Source organism: Balaenoptera acutorostrata, chromosome 11, assembly GCF_949987535.1.
Source record: "Balaenoptera acutorostrata chromosome 11, mBalAcu1.1, whole genome shotgun sequence".
NCBI classification, from domain to species: domain Eukaryota; kingdom Metazoa; phylum Chordata; class Mammalia; order Artiodactyla; family Balaenopteridae; genus Balaenoptera; species Balaenoptera acutorostrata.
Genome location: NC_080074.1, coordinates 27,136,830 through 27,151,705, shown reverse-complemented (window position 1 = coordinate 27,151,705; position 14,876 = coordinate 27,136,830). Strand labels below are relative to the sequence as shown.

The window sequence follows — 14,876 nt, the reverse complement described above, 5'->3', positions numbered from 1 at the left end:
ACACAGAGTGACAACTCTGAGGGAGCCAAGAAAGCCCAAAGGGGAGACAAGGTTTAGAGCTAAATCAAGATTGGATTTTGTCGCGGGAGGCAGAACTGGCAAAAGCATCATTACAAGGCATTAACCTTGTTACACACAGAAGAACAAGCAGAGGCCGGAATTCAGAAATAAATTACACGTAATAAACTAGACAGAATAGGCTGAGAGCAACATTAGTGATTATGCCCTAAAGGGAGAGAAGGGCAAGATAGAAAATAGGTCCCCCCCAAAAAAAGAGTGAAAATAATCTCTGGACACAGGGGGCCGCCTGCACTATTTTCTCCCTTTTTCTACTTGGCTCCCCAGGTATTAATTTCACTTTTGTGAGCAGGTTTCTCTGGAGCCTGTCTTTCTTTTGTTTGCATTTGCTGAAGTGAGCAAAAGGAAGCCATTCAGAGGGTTCCTTTTTCCATTCACAGGGACCTGTCCATTTCTGTGTGTTTCCAGCACAAAAGAATCCATTTCCATTCAGCCAGAGCAGCCCTTCGAGTTTACTTGAGGTCCAAGCCCGCTCTTTCCTATTTTCTTCCAGGCCCGCTGTGGTAATTGGCTACACAATCCTGACTGTGGCCGGGATCTTCCAGGGTGAGAGGAACAAGCGCTTGGCCAGTTCCTGGTCCTTTGTAGCTGAGGAAAAGCTAGAGTCTAGTGCCGTGTCCCCAGCCATGACTCTCATTTCTTACACAGGGACTTGCTTTGCGTTGCAAGCCATAAGCAGCGGCTTAAATCATAACATCATTGTTAGTAAAAAGTTTAAAGCTTGGAAGTCTGAGCTCAGCGGTGTCCTCAAGAACCGAGGGTCTTTTGTCCTTCCCTTGCACCAATCTGTTGGTTTTCACCCTCCATCTTGAACGTCATGGAAGCAAAATGGCTGTCACCACTCTGCACGGATAACCTCACGTCACAGATTCCAAAGGGAGGAAGTGAGGGAAGAGGGGCAAATGAGTTCTCCTCAAGAGCCGCCTCTTATCAAGGAGGAAGCTTATTCCTAGAAGCTCCTCCAGTGGATTTCTTGCATCTCACAGACCCAAACTGGACCACATGGCCACCCCTAGCTCTTAAGGGGTAGGAAGGCAAGTACCAGGCAACCGGGAATGGGATTACTGGGTGGCTTAGGCTAATCATGGTTTCCCAGGCTTGGGTTTATTGCTACCTGAACAAAATTAGGGTTTTGTGGCAAAGGAGGAGGTGGGCATAACTGCCCCAGGTGTGGCAGCAACCGTTTGTGTTTTTAAATAAGGTAATGATAGCAGGCGTGGATTGTGTGTTACTATGTGCCAGACGCTGTTCTAAGCTTTACCTAGGCTTGTGTCCTAACTCATTCAGTCCTCGTGATGCGTCTATGACCTAAATGCTGCTATCGTCACTTCCATTGTATAGAGGAGGAAACTGAGTCACAGAGAAGCTAAGTAATGTGCACAAAATTACTTAGTTAGAAAGTGACAGAGCCAGGATCGAAAGCCTGGAGGTCCGGCTCACTACCCTATACTATCCTTATTTAGTCGGAGTATTATAAAATATTCCAAGCAGCACACAGTAAGTGCAAGTTACTACTAATAATAGCAGCTAGCATGTATCAACATGTTATTATTACTACCATCATTATTATCTCTCCCTCATAATTACCCTACCGATCAGACACCATTGGCCTTATTCACAGCTGAGAAAGCCAATCCCAACAGGGTTCGATAAATTGCCCACATCACCCAGGGGACGAGAACCAAGCTTGAATGCAAACCTAACTTCTCTGACCCCTAGTCCCAGGTGGTTTGTTCTATGCCACCAGCTCTCAAATTCAGGAACATTGATTTAATGGCCCTACTACTTACCCCTGTTATTGATCCAGGACTTAATTTGGAAAACTGCAATTATTGAGAAACAGTCAGAAGCCAGGGAAGGATGCTAGAAGAGGATGGGACAGTAATTTAGAAGCAATTTTCTCCTTGTTCGTTTTCGGCTTTTGAGCCACTTCTGGGTTTTTTTGGAGTCAGTCTTTCACAAACAGAATATCTCATCCCACCTCAGCCAAGGCTAACTGTGATGTCACGGTTCTTGGCTAATCTAAATAGCTACAGTTATTAAGCACCTACTATACCAGACGTGGGAGGACACTATCCCATTTGGTCCTTGTGGATGGATAATCAACAGTCCACAGTCATTACTCTGTCTGTGTCGTGGGATGAGGGAAAACGGAGTCCTCCAGCCAAAGATAGTGGTGTTAGAACATTCCAGATGCCCAGGCAGAGATGACGTCCAATTCTCTGAGTTAAGCACTTCTGAGATGCTCAATTATTTAATAAAAAGAAGAGGCGTGGTCGGCCGATTTTAAGTTTGAACAATTCTGGTTTTATTTTAAAGCAAGATGTGTGGTGTGGGTTTATTTTTTTTTTACATCTAAAGGTCACCGACTTTTTTCTACTCATAGTCACGAGGCATCCTTATCTAAACAGTGATCTATTGTTCTGATTCTCAGACCCACAGAGATTTTTTTTCTCAGCTTCATTTTAACAGGACAGTTCCTCATCTTCCCCGACTGTATGAAAAGTATATTTTTAACAGGAAAAAAAAAAAATCTCCAATGGGCTTTCTAAAAATCTTTTTAAACTGAGTTCACTATGGAATATTGTATGCAAATACGCCACGTTCTCTTAGGTTATGACATCTTTTCCTTGAGCAGAGATCACGATATTGGCGAAATCCTTGCCAGCATGTCTTTTCCTCCCAGTGTAACTTCAACAAAGAAATATAGACGGCACTTTAAAGGCTTCAGAAATCAATTTAGTCCATGAATCCATTTAGTGTAGATGTTAATGAAACTTGGTGGGTTTAAAAATAATGAATATTTAATAAGACATAAATTGAAAGACATAAACACTGTCGGCAGTAATATAATGAAGTTAATAAGTCTTAGCCTCCCCTTGCCTACCTCCCCCCTCTCCAAACGGGGCGATTTTAGGAGTTGCGGTGATGCTTACAGAAGTTTGCCGGCTCTCCTATTGGTTGAAGCGTAGATGTGCCTTTGCAAACCTTAGTACAGTTGGGAACCAAACTCTGGCAGATAAAGTATGCTATCGCACCGTGTTCAGTAGCTGTAGAAGGCAACGACTCTTTCTAGCTCTGTATCTTCCAGAGATTTGTGTAAGAAACTCGGTTTCCTGTCGTTGAAAGCAGGAAGCAGCATGAAGCACTTCATGCCTTTAAACAAGGAAGAAAAAGACATTTTAGTCGACACACTGTCTGCTCTGGGTTTAAAGAGGGGCTTTATTTAATGATCAGGAGTGAGCATGTGATTCTGTGTGCTCAGAACCTCAGACCATTTACATGCCTTCAGGTTGAGAGTTAGGCTTTCCATTTCTTCTTCAAGAACATCAGCACCGGGTCCAGCCCTTGTGCTTGGTTCCTCTTTAGCCCTGTGGCTCTGTCTTACCCACCATCCATGACTCTGTCTTTCCCTCTTTACCCTCTGAATGATTTACCCTGTCTTTGGGCTAACACACTGCACTCTTCTTGTAAATCCAGAGTCCCTCCTCTCTGCCATCACACCCAATAGGATGGTCCGTCTCACATGTCTGAAAGTGGCTTGTTTAACCTCACAGAAGCCAAACCCTTGTTAAAATAAATTTCAGCATGATCCTGCAAACAGCCATGTATAAGACTGTCTCCCTCCCAATTCAGCGGTGGGCTCTTTTTTGGCAATAAAGTGGAACTCAGTTTCATATATCAGCTGGGGGAGCGTTAAATGGATGGCTAGCTCACTGCTGGCAATCAATACATGTTAATACACAGTAAACAAATGGGTTGGGCAAGCGTGGTGATTCTGCCGATAAAGGGGATAAAAGGTTGTTCCTGGGGATCTTGTCTAAGAAAATGTATTTGGGGCTCCAGTAGGATCCTTCCCAGGTGGGCATGAGTGACATTTTGTCATCATGAGAATTATCACTGTTAAAAATTATCTTTTTTTTTTATTTGTGCGTTTGTGTGCATGTTCAGAATGACAAGGATCAACCTGAAAGAGTCCAACCAATCGCATCATCTACCTTGATCCATTCCGACCTGACATCCGTGTATGGTACCGTGGTAATGAACAGGACTGTTTTATTCTTGGGGACTGGAAATGGCCAGTTACTTAAGGTTAGTTTTCTGTGCCTTCTTCCATGTCGATTTTAGTATTGATCCATTTTGTGCTTTTGTATTTTGTATTTTGTATTGCTTCTGGGTTATACATAAGACCATACCAACTGCTTTGTGAACTGCTCAGAGACACCTCCCCTCACCGAAATGGCCTGAAAGAAATTTCTGGAAATCTGTTTGTAATAACCTCCTACCCATGTATGGATGTGACAGACCCCTTGCTTCCTGGGAACTTGCCAAGACGGTTCCCTTCCTTACTCACAAGCCGCCTAGGTGAGGCACCTGGAGACCTGGCCCCTACCGCATCCCGGCTCACCCTCCTAAGACTTTTAACTTTTTAGTTCTATCTCCTTTATAATGGAAATGTACAAAGCACCTGATTTCTCACAACTTCAAAGAGGTAAAAGATTATAGGGCTAAAAAGAAGGAAAAAAACAGATGTTCCTTCTCCCCAGCCCACCTGCCGCCCGCAGAGGGGGTGGTTCATTTTCTAACCTTCGTACCCACAACCACCACAGAGAGGTTAGAAATCTGAAACCCTTTGAGGCTCCCCTCGCCTTTTATCTCTGAGAACTGTTTATTTCCACTGTGTGGATACACCACTGGTCGAGTTGAGATTTTTATTCACTGGGGGGAGGTGCAGGGGGAAGGAGAAGAAAATAAACTCAGAGATACCACATGACTTGTCTGAAATTATATAGCAGTTATCAATTTTTTCAGCAAGCGTTTAATGAGCACCTTCTGTGACCTCCGCCAGCATTCGTGGTTGAGAATTGCACTGTTTCTTTCACCCTGGGCGGATTCTCCTTTGCCTCTCTATAGCCAGTCAATTTACTGTCAGCTCGGATTCTAAACTGAATATTAACAGATTTGTTCTCTCAACTGATCTCCCACTGATAACCAGCTGTGTGACTTAAGGTGAATCGCTTAACCTCTCTGAGCCTCCATTTCCTCATCTGTAAAATGAGATTGTACTAGATGACCTAAGAAACCCCTTTCTCTTCTGGTGGTCTCTAATTAGCCAAACCTGCTTGCTTTCTCCAAATGTGCCTTGTGTACTGCTCCCACACCTTTGCTCACACTGTACCCCTTTCCTGGATTGCTCTCTTTTTTTCTCTGCTTTACTGAATCCTGCGTATCTATGCTTTGGCTCAACTCAAACTCCACCTCCTCTCTGAGGACTCCGAAGCCTGGAGTGATCACTTTCTCCCTCATCTCCTGAAATACTCATTGTCTGTATCATTCTTTTGGCTCATTACAAATGTCTTGCTTTGATGCCTAACCTTTGCACTTGTGTTTGTCTTGCCTTCCCAGCTTGATTTTAAGCTTCTTGAGAAGGGGGCCGGGAATTCCCACAGCCGGATACAGTGCTGAGTGCCTGGTAGATAACTTGATTTAATCTGTTTTCTTTGGAGGAAACCCAGTAACATATGGGAGGGGGTTTGTTTGTATACACATGCTTTTAAAATATACATTGATCATCTTTCCTTTTGTGTCAGCTTTATTTCCTGGGGAAAGGTAAATAACCCGCCAGTCCTTGTATACGAGTTGCTCAGTGCCGTGAGGCAATGTCTGGAGCTACACCAAGCTGGCCAGACTAATTGGACCCATTCGCCTGGCGGAAGAAGTTTCCATCAATCCTTACTGGGTCTCCTTGCCAATTATCTCTTCAGATTTGGGATATTTTTGACGAGTGTTTTGACAAGAACACTGTTTCCCCAAAGCTGAGCCAACCCAAACTGTTAGATAGTAAATTGGAGGTGAAGGAACACTGGCTATGAATCGTTTCCCATGGGACGGCCTGGTTTCGCCTGTCCTGTTTGTTCACCCCAGTGGTTCGTGTGCAGCTGGCCGGTGTTTAGTGATGCTGTGGTACCAAGGGGTGGAACTGAGCTGCAGCTTCAGGCTGCGGAGGAAGAGACGGCTGGCCCAAGTCTCACTTTCCGCGGCACCTGTACGGGCTGCACCTTCAAAAGCCACATCTGTGGCTATGTTTTTAGGGTTCCAATAACAAGGGCAGGTTGGCTTTCTGTTTGTTTGTTCTGTGACTGCTAACATTTATACAGTGCTCCTCACTTCCCTGTCCTAATTCAGTCGCCTCCACCACTCAGCGAGGTAGACACAGTTCTCTCATTTTACAGATAAGGGAACCGGGGCCCAGAGAAGCTGCACGATTTGTCCAAGGTCACACATGGCAGAGCAGGGATGTGAACCGGGAACCACTTCAGAGACCACACTGTTATGTCTCAGGCTACACTGACTTGGTAACTTGTGCCCCAGGCACGGGCAACCACTCTGTGAGGGTTCTCTGGGGGGGAGTGGGAAGCATGTTGCTAGGGAGTCACGTGACAGTGGGAGTGGAGCGGGTTCAGGGTTCTTAGAAGCTCAGGGAAGAATCTCAGCTTGAGAAGGCAGACCGTCTGGCTGAGGGAATACCTCACTGGCAGGATCACTTCTTGGGAGTCAAACCCCCCCACCCCCAGCTTCCCTCAAGAAGGTTCCCCCCCTCAGGAGGAGGTTGGGAGGGGAGAGCGTGAGCTGTCGGGGCCCCGCCAGGCTCCCTAGGACAGCCCACTCATTCCCAAGACTCCCCTATGTATCCTGCGTACAGATGCTGGGATGCAGCCCCTGAAATCACCCAGAGTCCTGAAGCCCCGGGATTGTGTAGATGATTTGGAAGGCACAGAGAATCTCCAGATCCCTTTATTCAAAAACTTCAAGCTTGTCCCTTGCCAGACTTGTCACCAGAACTGTTAGAAAAGACGAACATTGATAGACACAAGCTTGGCTTCTTCAGCCACAGAGTGGAGGTACTAATGAGCAGAGAAAAAACAAAACCCAACCCAAGGCAGCCTGCAGGAGGAGGAGAAGAAGGGGCTTGGATCACTCACAGCCTGACTCTTCAATTTCCCTGGCGATCAAGAGTTGACTGCTTTTTGACAGACGCCAGGCACTGTGCTATATGCCTGCTTGGAGGAGAGGCAGGAAATAGCATTTGGGGGCCATTTGCTCTTTTTGACCAACACACACACAGACCCTCTGACTTCCTAAATCTCTGAAAACCTCACAGAGTTTTCGTAGAGTTTGGTGCAATTTTAAATATCATATTACTGAAGTGATTTTTTTCTTACTGTAAAAGTAATACATGCTCTTGGAAAAAGTTGCAAAGTAGCGCGGGGTATGAGGGGAAAGCAAAGAAAAAATACCTCTCGTTTTCTTATGTAGAGGCGGCTGATGTCAGCATTTTAGATTCTTTTTTTTACATAGTTGAGGTCAGACTCTATTCAGTTTTGCATCCTTTTTTCTTCAGTTAATGAGGGAAAATGCTTATATTACAATGTTATGGCAAACTGTAAGCAGTCTTTTTAAATAGCTGTATCATATTCTATTATATGGAAACATCATTTTGAGCTTAAGCCGAGATATTGAATCACTTTTGAAGTGTCTTTAAAGACATTCACTCTTCCGAGTCATCTGGCACTACCTCTGAAGGTAAGATTTTATTGATGGTAAGCGGAAAAATTAAAGATTTCATAATATGCTAATACCTTTACTGCCCTCTTTCTCCTACCTTTATTTCTAAATCCCTTTGTAAGGTTTTAGAAAAACTGAAGGAATTTGGAACTGAAAGTGTCTTTTGCGAATATCTAATCTGCCCCCTTATTATCGACTTGCCATCCTAGTGGTTGTGTGAGACAGATTATGTCCAGTCACTTTTTCCTCTGGATATTTCCTCATTTTACTTCCTTTCTGAGCGTGATTGCATGCTGTAATTTTTCAGTTGTCAGCATCTTCACTGAGATCAGCTGAAAAAGTAGGGCCACATTGCACTCAGTTTTTGGGAATTCATATCCCACGTGTTGCGTGGCCAGGATGCTGCAATGTGTACTCATTCTTGTAAACACGTGCTCTTTCTCCAGATTGTGGTACAGACTATGGTGTAGTTTGGATTCCTTTGAGCTGACTCTGTTGCATGTAGAAAATTGTCCTTATTTCAAGGGCAGAATTGAATATTTTGAACTTTTCCAGGCGGTAAAATAAGTAATAAAGAAATATGCATGAAATTTGAAATTTGTAACTTCACCCATGCCCATTAACCTTTCTTGTAAGCAAAGAAGAAAAGACGGCAGTAGGCGAGGAATAATAACAGCTAACACTTCTGAGCTCTTACTATGTGCCGGGCATTAGAACCAGTGTCTGCATGGGTTTACTAGTTCAATACTATTAGCATTCCCACTTTATAAATGAAAAAACCTGAGGCTCTGAGAGGTTAGGTAACTTGCTCAAGGTGATTTGAATGGAAGCAACCAGTCTCCCAAACAAACTGCACTGATAATTCAGATGTGTTCTGTAGAGCTTGGGAGGGTTTGTGGAACTGGTTTTTATTTTTTATATTCTAATATTGGAATATCTGGGTTAACATCAAGATGCAAGTATTTGAGGTTTCATGAGAAGGTTCTATGGCTTCTGTGGTTTTAGTTTATTCCTATTTAGGGACAGCTTGCTGACAACCCAGCTGAGTGCAGACTTCTGTGTTAGAGGAAGGCAAAGCCCTCTCCTCTTGGGGCTACAAGTAGCTCCTGGGAGCCTCTGAACCCCCTTAGGAACCCCTGCTTTTCCCCAGTGAACTCCTTTAGAGCAAAGGTAGGAAATCTGTGTTCAAGTTGATTTTTAGAATGGCTCCAGCAACAGGAGGCTAGGGTTGGGTTTCTCCAACATCCTTAGGCCTAAAGCAGGGTTCAGGATTCAGGAAGCCCTATCATGCCCTTTCCCCATATCCAGCAGAGAAGCACCACGCCCACGCTGAGTCAGGGCTGGCTACCTATGTAGCTCTCCAAACTCTGCTCCTACTAGTAGATTTCATTTATCCAAACCATGGAGTGAGATTCAACCCATTTCCAGAAAGTTCTTCCTGCCTCCAAACTGTGTAACCTTTGAAGAGTCTGCCTTGACGCTGGTTTTTAAGTTTTCGAGTGAAAAATAAGAGAAAACAAAAACAGGTCTTTTATAAAGCCGAGCTCTATTTATACTCCCACAGAATGTTCAAATAAGGAAAAGGAGGCCATGAGGAGCCCAGGACAGGACCTGGGGCCGGAAGTGGGGCGGGGGCACGGACGCTGAGCTGAGGGAACAGACCAAAAAGTAAAGGCAGTGGGATCTGTCAAAACCTGGAAGTGGGCTCCGTGGTTGGCTGTTGAGAAAGTCATGTTCAAGTTTACCCCCATCTCACTCCTTCCAGTGTATGAGTGTGCAGGGACTCCCCGATTCAGAACAAATTCGCCCGTGTAATCCACAAATCTAGAACTCATGGTTCAGGCTGTACGCTTCTCTTACTACTTACATCAAAATCAGTAGATTGGAAACCATAGAGTAATTTGCTTTAATCTTTATATTTCATTTTTATTATTACTCCTACTTACTGAAGCACAGTAAATGCTATCAGATAATTACCTTGCTTTCCTCGTGTGTGTGTGTGTGTGTGTGTGTGTGTGTGTGTGTGTGTGTGTATGTGTGGTTTAAGTCTCCTTTGCAGCATTTCTTAGAAACTGTTGATGGAAAAAAAAAAAATAAGTGAGAAGAATGATTGGTTTACCCTTTAACTGGTTAGCCTCACAGAGTGAGGTATAAGAAAAGAAACTTGGTGTAAAATATTTTAGTGCTTTGAACACCCATGGCTTTCCCATGTCATGGTAATAGTAAAGAAAAAAAATAGTCTTTTGTTTAATTTTTCTCCCCCTCATTTTCCTCACCAGGCTGTCTTTTCCGTGGATGGTGTTGTAATGCAGCTAACGGTATGGTGTGGAAGTCTCACACACCATACATTTCAGGACTGTAGCTGGGAGGGTTGTTGTTGGTTTTTTTTTGTTTTGTTTGTTTGTTGGTTTTTTTGTATGCAGTGAAAATCCCAAGGCTAGTTAATAGCCTGCCATGAGGCTTCAGGAAGATGTCAACAGAAACAATATGTTGACACTCACTGAAATTCTCCATCAGGGAAAATTTGTTTTCCACATGGGCTGCAGCTGGAAAAATCTGAAGAGCCCTATAAAATCTTGAACGCTAATAGAGTATGTTTTTTCATTTAATAAATATTTATTGGGCACCTTTTATGTGCCAGGCACTGTTCTGGGTGCCAAGGATACAAAAGTGAACAAAACCGACAGTGCCCCTGCTCTCATGGTGGGAAGAAAAAGACAGAAAACAACTAAATGGATTAACCAGTAATGAAGTCATTTCACATGGTGATAAGTGCTATGGAGAAAACAGAGTGATGTGTAGAGAGGGACAGTGGGGTACGGTAGAAAGGTGACCAGGGAAGGCTTCTCAGAGGAGGTGACATTTGAGAAGGATGAAGGGGTATGTAAGAATATACATGGCAGAGGCTCAGGTTGACTTCAGGTTAGATCTATATTAAGGTCGTATGCTGGAAGCAATAGATGAAAATCCACATCATGCCCGAGGCGTGTGTGTGCATTGGATGCATTTTCTCTTATGCAAAATTCAACCCATTTTGGGTTTCTGTGACTCACTGTTACTTCCTGAATCACTTCACTGATCGTATTCTTTTCCGAGGCGGCCCAGCTCCAGTCTTGCTGGCTTTCTTTTCTGTGTTGACGTTGATGTGACTTTTGCAGTTAGAAGATCTAAGTGTTCCACCGATGCCCCTGTGCTGGGCTGGGCTCTGTGAGTGGAGGTGGGGATGGGTGAGGTCGGAGGTGATATTAACAGAAATCCAGAGAAGGAGGAGATCCTTCCTGTAGACATCTGAGAGAGACGAGGACCATGCTGAAGCAGAGACCCCAGTCCCTCTGTGCAGCACGTTGCTTTAGTAAAACTAAAGATGTGATGAAAATGGAAACTTCCTTGGGGCTACGGAGATTCTTCTCTGCATAATCTAGCAAAAAGGAAAACCATTGGACCCACTCATCCTCAAACACTTTTAAAATTTAAATTGCATGTATTTATTTTTAAAGACAATACGTTAACAGTGTTCAAAACTCAAAAGAACCAAGAAGGCCACCCATTCTTGACTTCCGGGGCAACCAGTGATAACGGTTTAGAGATATTTTATATATGTCTGCGAGCAAAAGGGGGAAGATAGCCTTTCTTCCCTTTTATTAAACATATATGTTATATATGTGTATATACATGTATATATACATATTTAATATAGCATGGTAAACATAACATATAATACATAAAGAGCTTTCTGATTCTTTTCATTGCTAAATAGTATTCCATTGCTTGCACCATAGTTTAGTTAACCAGGTCCCTATTGTTGGACGTTTCGTTTGTTTTAGTCTTTTGTTAGAACACACGATGCTGCAATAAATACCCATTACATATATCATTATATATGTATATATGAGGGAGTGTGGGATCTAAGGGTATGTGCTTTATAATGTTGAGAGATAACGCCAAATTACCTTCCAGAGAAGTCTCACTCCCACCAACAATGAAGCATACCCCTTTAAACCCAGCACCTGCAGTTATCAGGACAAGCTTCACTGTAGGCCTCTCGAGGTAGCTTGTTCAGGAAACTGGTTGGCAAATCCTGACACATGTACACTTTGGTAATTTAAAGAGAAAAAAAAGCAAGCAAGAAAGGCTTCCCTGCCATAAGTCCAAGTTCTAGAGAGAATACTGATGCTTCATCTCTAAGGTATCAAGTAAATAAATCTGTATTGACCCAAATAAGATCTTTCTAGCTCCTTACCCATCTGTATCCACCATGCCCCAAAAATAAATAAAATAAAATAAGCTCTAATAACAACTGCAGTGCAGCTCCTAACTCACTTGAAATGGATGAGTGGTGGTGCTTTGTAAGTTGTTTTTATTTACTTCTAAATTTTAAAGCAAATCCCAGACACTATGTCATTTCACCCCCTACATATTTCATTATGCATCTCTAAAAAACTATGATCATTTCTTTAAATCACCACAAAGCTGTGATTGCAAATAACAAAATCATCAGTAATTCTTTAGAATTATCTAATATCAAGTCCATATAACTAAATTTTCCTGATTGACTCAAGAATGTCTTTTTAAAATTGTTTTGTCCAAATTGGTGTCTGAACAAGGTCCTCAAATGACATTGAGGTTGTTCTGTTTCTCTTAATCTGAGTGACCTCCTCCTATCCTATGATTCACCTCCGTTGACTTTTTGAGGAAAGGAAGTCTGTTGTCCTGTGGAATGTCTCACACCGCGGATTTGGCTGTTCACTTTCTCGTTGCGCCATTTAGCTTGTTCCTCTACCCCTTCTGTTTCCTGATGCCAAATGGAAGTTAGCACTAAGGCTTGATCAGATTGGGCTTCAGCTTTATTGGCAAGAACGCTTCATAGGTGTTTCTGCCAAATGATGGTTTTAACGTGATGAATTCATCAAGAGAGATCTGGGCAGCAGCCCTCTCCTGAACCTCACTTGAGAATGTTTCTATCAGTCTTCATTTTAATCTGGCTCCCTCTCTCTCCCCTCTATACAGGCACTTTCCAAGAACCAGATCAGCTGTTTGAATCTGAGCTGATTAATAAAGAATGTGAATTAGAGATGGGAAGACAGGAGCCTGGCAAGTCCACACTTGGTCAGTGCCTGCCTGATGTCTCCCTTGGCTCATAGTTTTCTGTAGGCCAGGGTCTCTAATAGAACTTTCCATGATGATGGAAATGTTCTACATCCGCACATACAATATGATAGCCACTAGCCATATGTGGCTAGTGATTACTTGAAATGTGACTAGTGTGACCAAGGAAGTGAATTTTTAATTTAATTTAAATTTAAATAGCCATGTGTGGCTAACGGCTACCATATTGGATGGTGCAGCGGTAGAGTCATTTATAAATGACTTGGGGCACAGACCTTTCCCACCTCCCTTGGGACCTAAATGCTGCTTTTCCTTTTGAAAAAGTCACATTTAATCTATTTAGTTACATTGATTTTACAGAGCTGCCACTGAACTTAGTGAGCGTTCATGGGCTCCTAGTGAGCTACTAGTTGCACCAAATCCACCTGGGTTTGACTCTTAATTTTTGATTAAATAGCAAAAATGTGCTTGCCATCAGGATGTGTGGTACAGGCATGTTATTGCTCAGTAGATGTGTGAATGTAGACTTTGAAAAGAATCCCAGGTGCCAGTTTTTTCTTTTCAAATCATATGCCCAATGTTACTGATGTCCACAGTGGTAGAGATATGAATATAGATATCATATCTGGATGTTTCCAAACTGACAAAATGTTGAACATCTTCACTTTCAAAAGCATTGTATTGTTTGGGGCAAAGGGGTAGGTACCAAGATGATTAAGACATGGTCCCTACCCAAGAGGTGCTTGTAATCTAGTAATAGGTTATTATCCATTGAGTATTGTTCATGTGCTAAGCATTATTCGTAATTCTCATTTGATCCTACAACACTGTGTATAAGGAAGGCATTGTTAGTTCCATTTTAGAGGTGAGGAAATTGAGGCCCAGGGAGGTTAAGTAAGTTACTAGCTCAGAGTAGCACATCTACTTGAAGGGTAGAGCCAGGATGCAAATCTGAGACCAAGCTACCATTATATTTCTCCAGGATTAGGGTAATCGTCTTCCGAGGAGTCTTCATATCCATGCTTCGGGCCGCACCTTCTCACCATGTGTTTCCTCTACTCAAAGCCCTGCAGTGGCTCCGATTCTCTCACCTAGAGTAAGAGGCAAAGTCTTTACACAGGCCAACAAGAACCTATATGATCCACCCTGTTACCTCGCTGTCCACTCCTCTCTACCTCACTTGTTCTGCTCAGGCCATACTGGTCTGCTCTCATTTTAGGGCTTTTGCACCAGTGGGTCACTCTTCTAAGAGCACGCTTCATCCACGTATCTAAATGACTCGCTGCAGTATCTCCTGCTAGTCTTTAAATAAACGTCACCTTCTAATGAAACCTAATGCTGAACACACATTCTCCATCTTTTTACCCCACTTAATTTTGACCTATATCACCTGCTAACGTATTTTCTTTTTATATTGGAGTATAGTTGATTTACAGTGTTGTGTTAGTTTCTGGTATACAGCAAAGTGATTCAGTTGTACATGTATGTAATCTATTCTTTTTCAGATTCTTTTCCATTATAGGTTATTACAGGATATTGAATATAGTTCCCTGTGCTATACTGTCGTTCCTGCTAACTTTTTTTTTTTTTTTTTTTTTGGCTGCGTTGGGTCTTTGTTGCTGCGCGCAGGCTTTCTGTAGTTGTGGCGAGCGGGGGCTACTCTTCGTTGTGGTGCGCAGGCTTCTCATTGCATTGCGGTGCCTGCTGACATATTTTATAATTTACTTATTTATTGTTAATTGTCTATCATTATGCTCCCCCCACCCCAGCATGCACGTGAATGTAAGTTCTGTAAGGGCAGGATTTTCCCACCATTTGTTCACTGCATTTTTGCAAACACCTAGAATGTGGCAGATAGATACAGTGGATGTTCAGTAGATGTTTATTGACTAAAGATGAGTGAAACTCAGGTATGTCCAACTTCAAAGCCACACTTACTTATGTTTTATATATAAACATGTACCTACTCGTTTAGGCCTGTTAAGTTGTCCTGGTTACTTTAAAACGCAGAACTGTGTAGACCCATAGAGGAGAATCAGAGTAACCCATGCAGGTACCTGTCAGGCTGCCTGCCTTTAGTTTTAAGATCACTTGGCATAGCACTAATGAAGCTGTCACTTGCGGCT

At 42.9% G+C, this 14,876-nt stretch overlaps 1 protein-coding gene across 2 annotated transcripts in view; it reads left to right on the top strand.

Annotated features, from left to right (window-relative positions):
* Positions 1–14,876, top strand: part of PLXNC1 (plexin C1) — a 305,776-nt gene that overhangs the window by 175,976 nt on the left and 114,924 nt on the right. For both annotated transcript variants that reach the window (XM_057556153.1, XM_057556152.1), the window contains one exon: positions 4,030–4,170. In XM_057556153.1, coding sequence (XP_057412136.1) covers positions 4,030–4,170 — 141 coding nt within the window. The remainder of the gene's footprint in view (positions 1–4,029; positions 4,171–14,876) is intronic.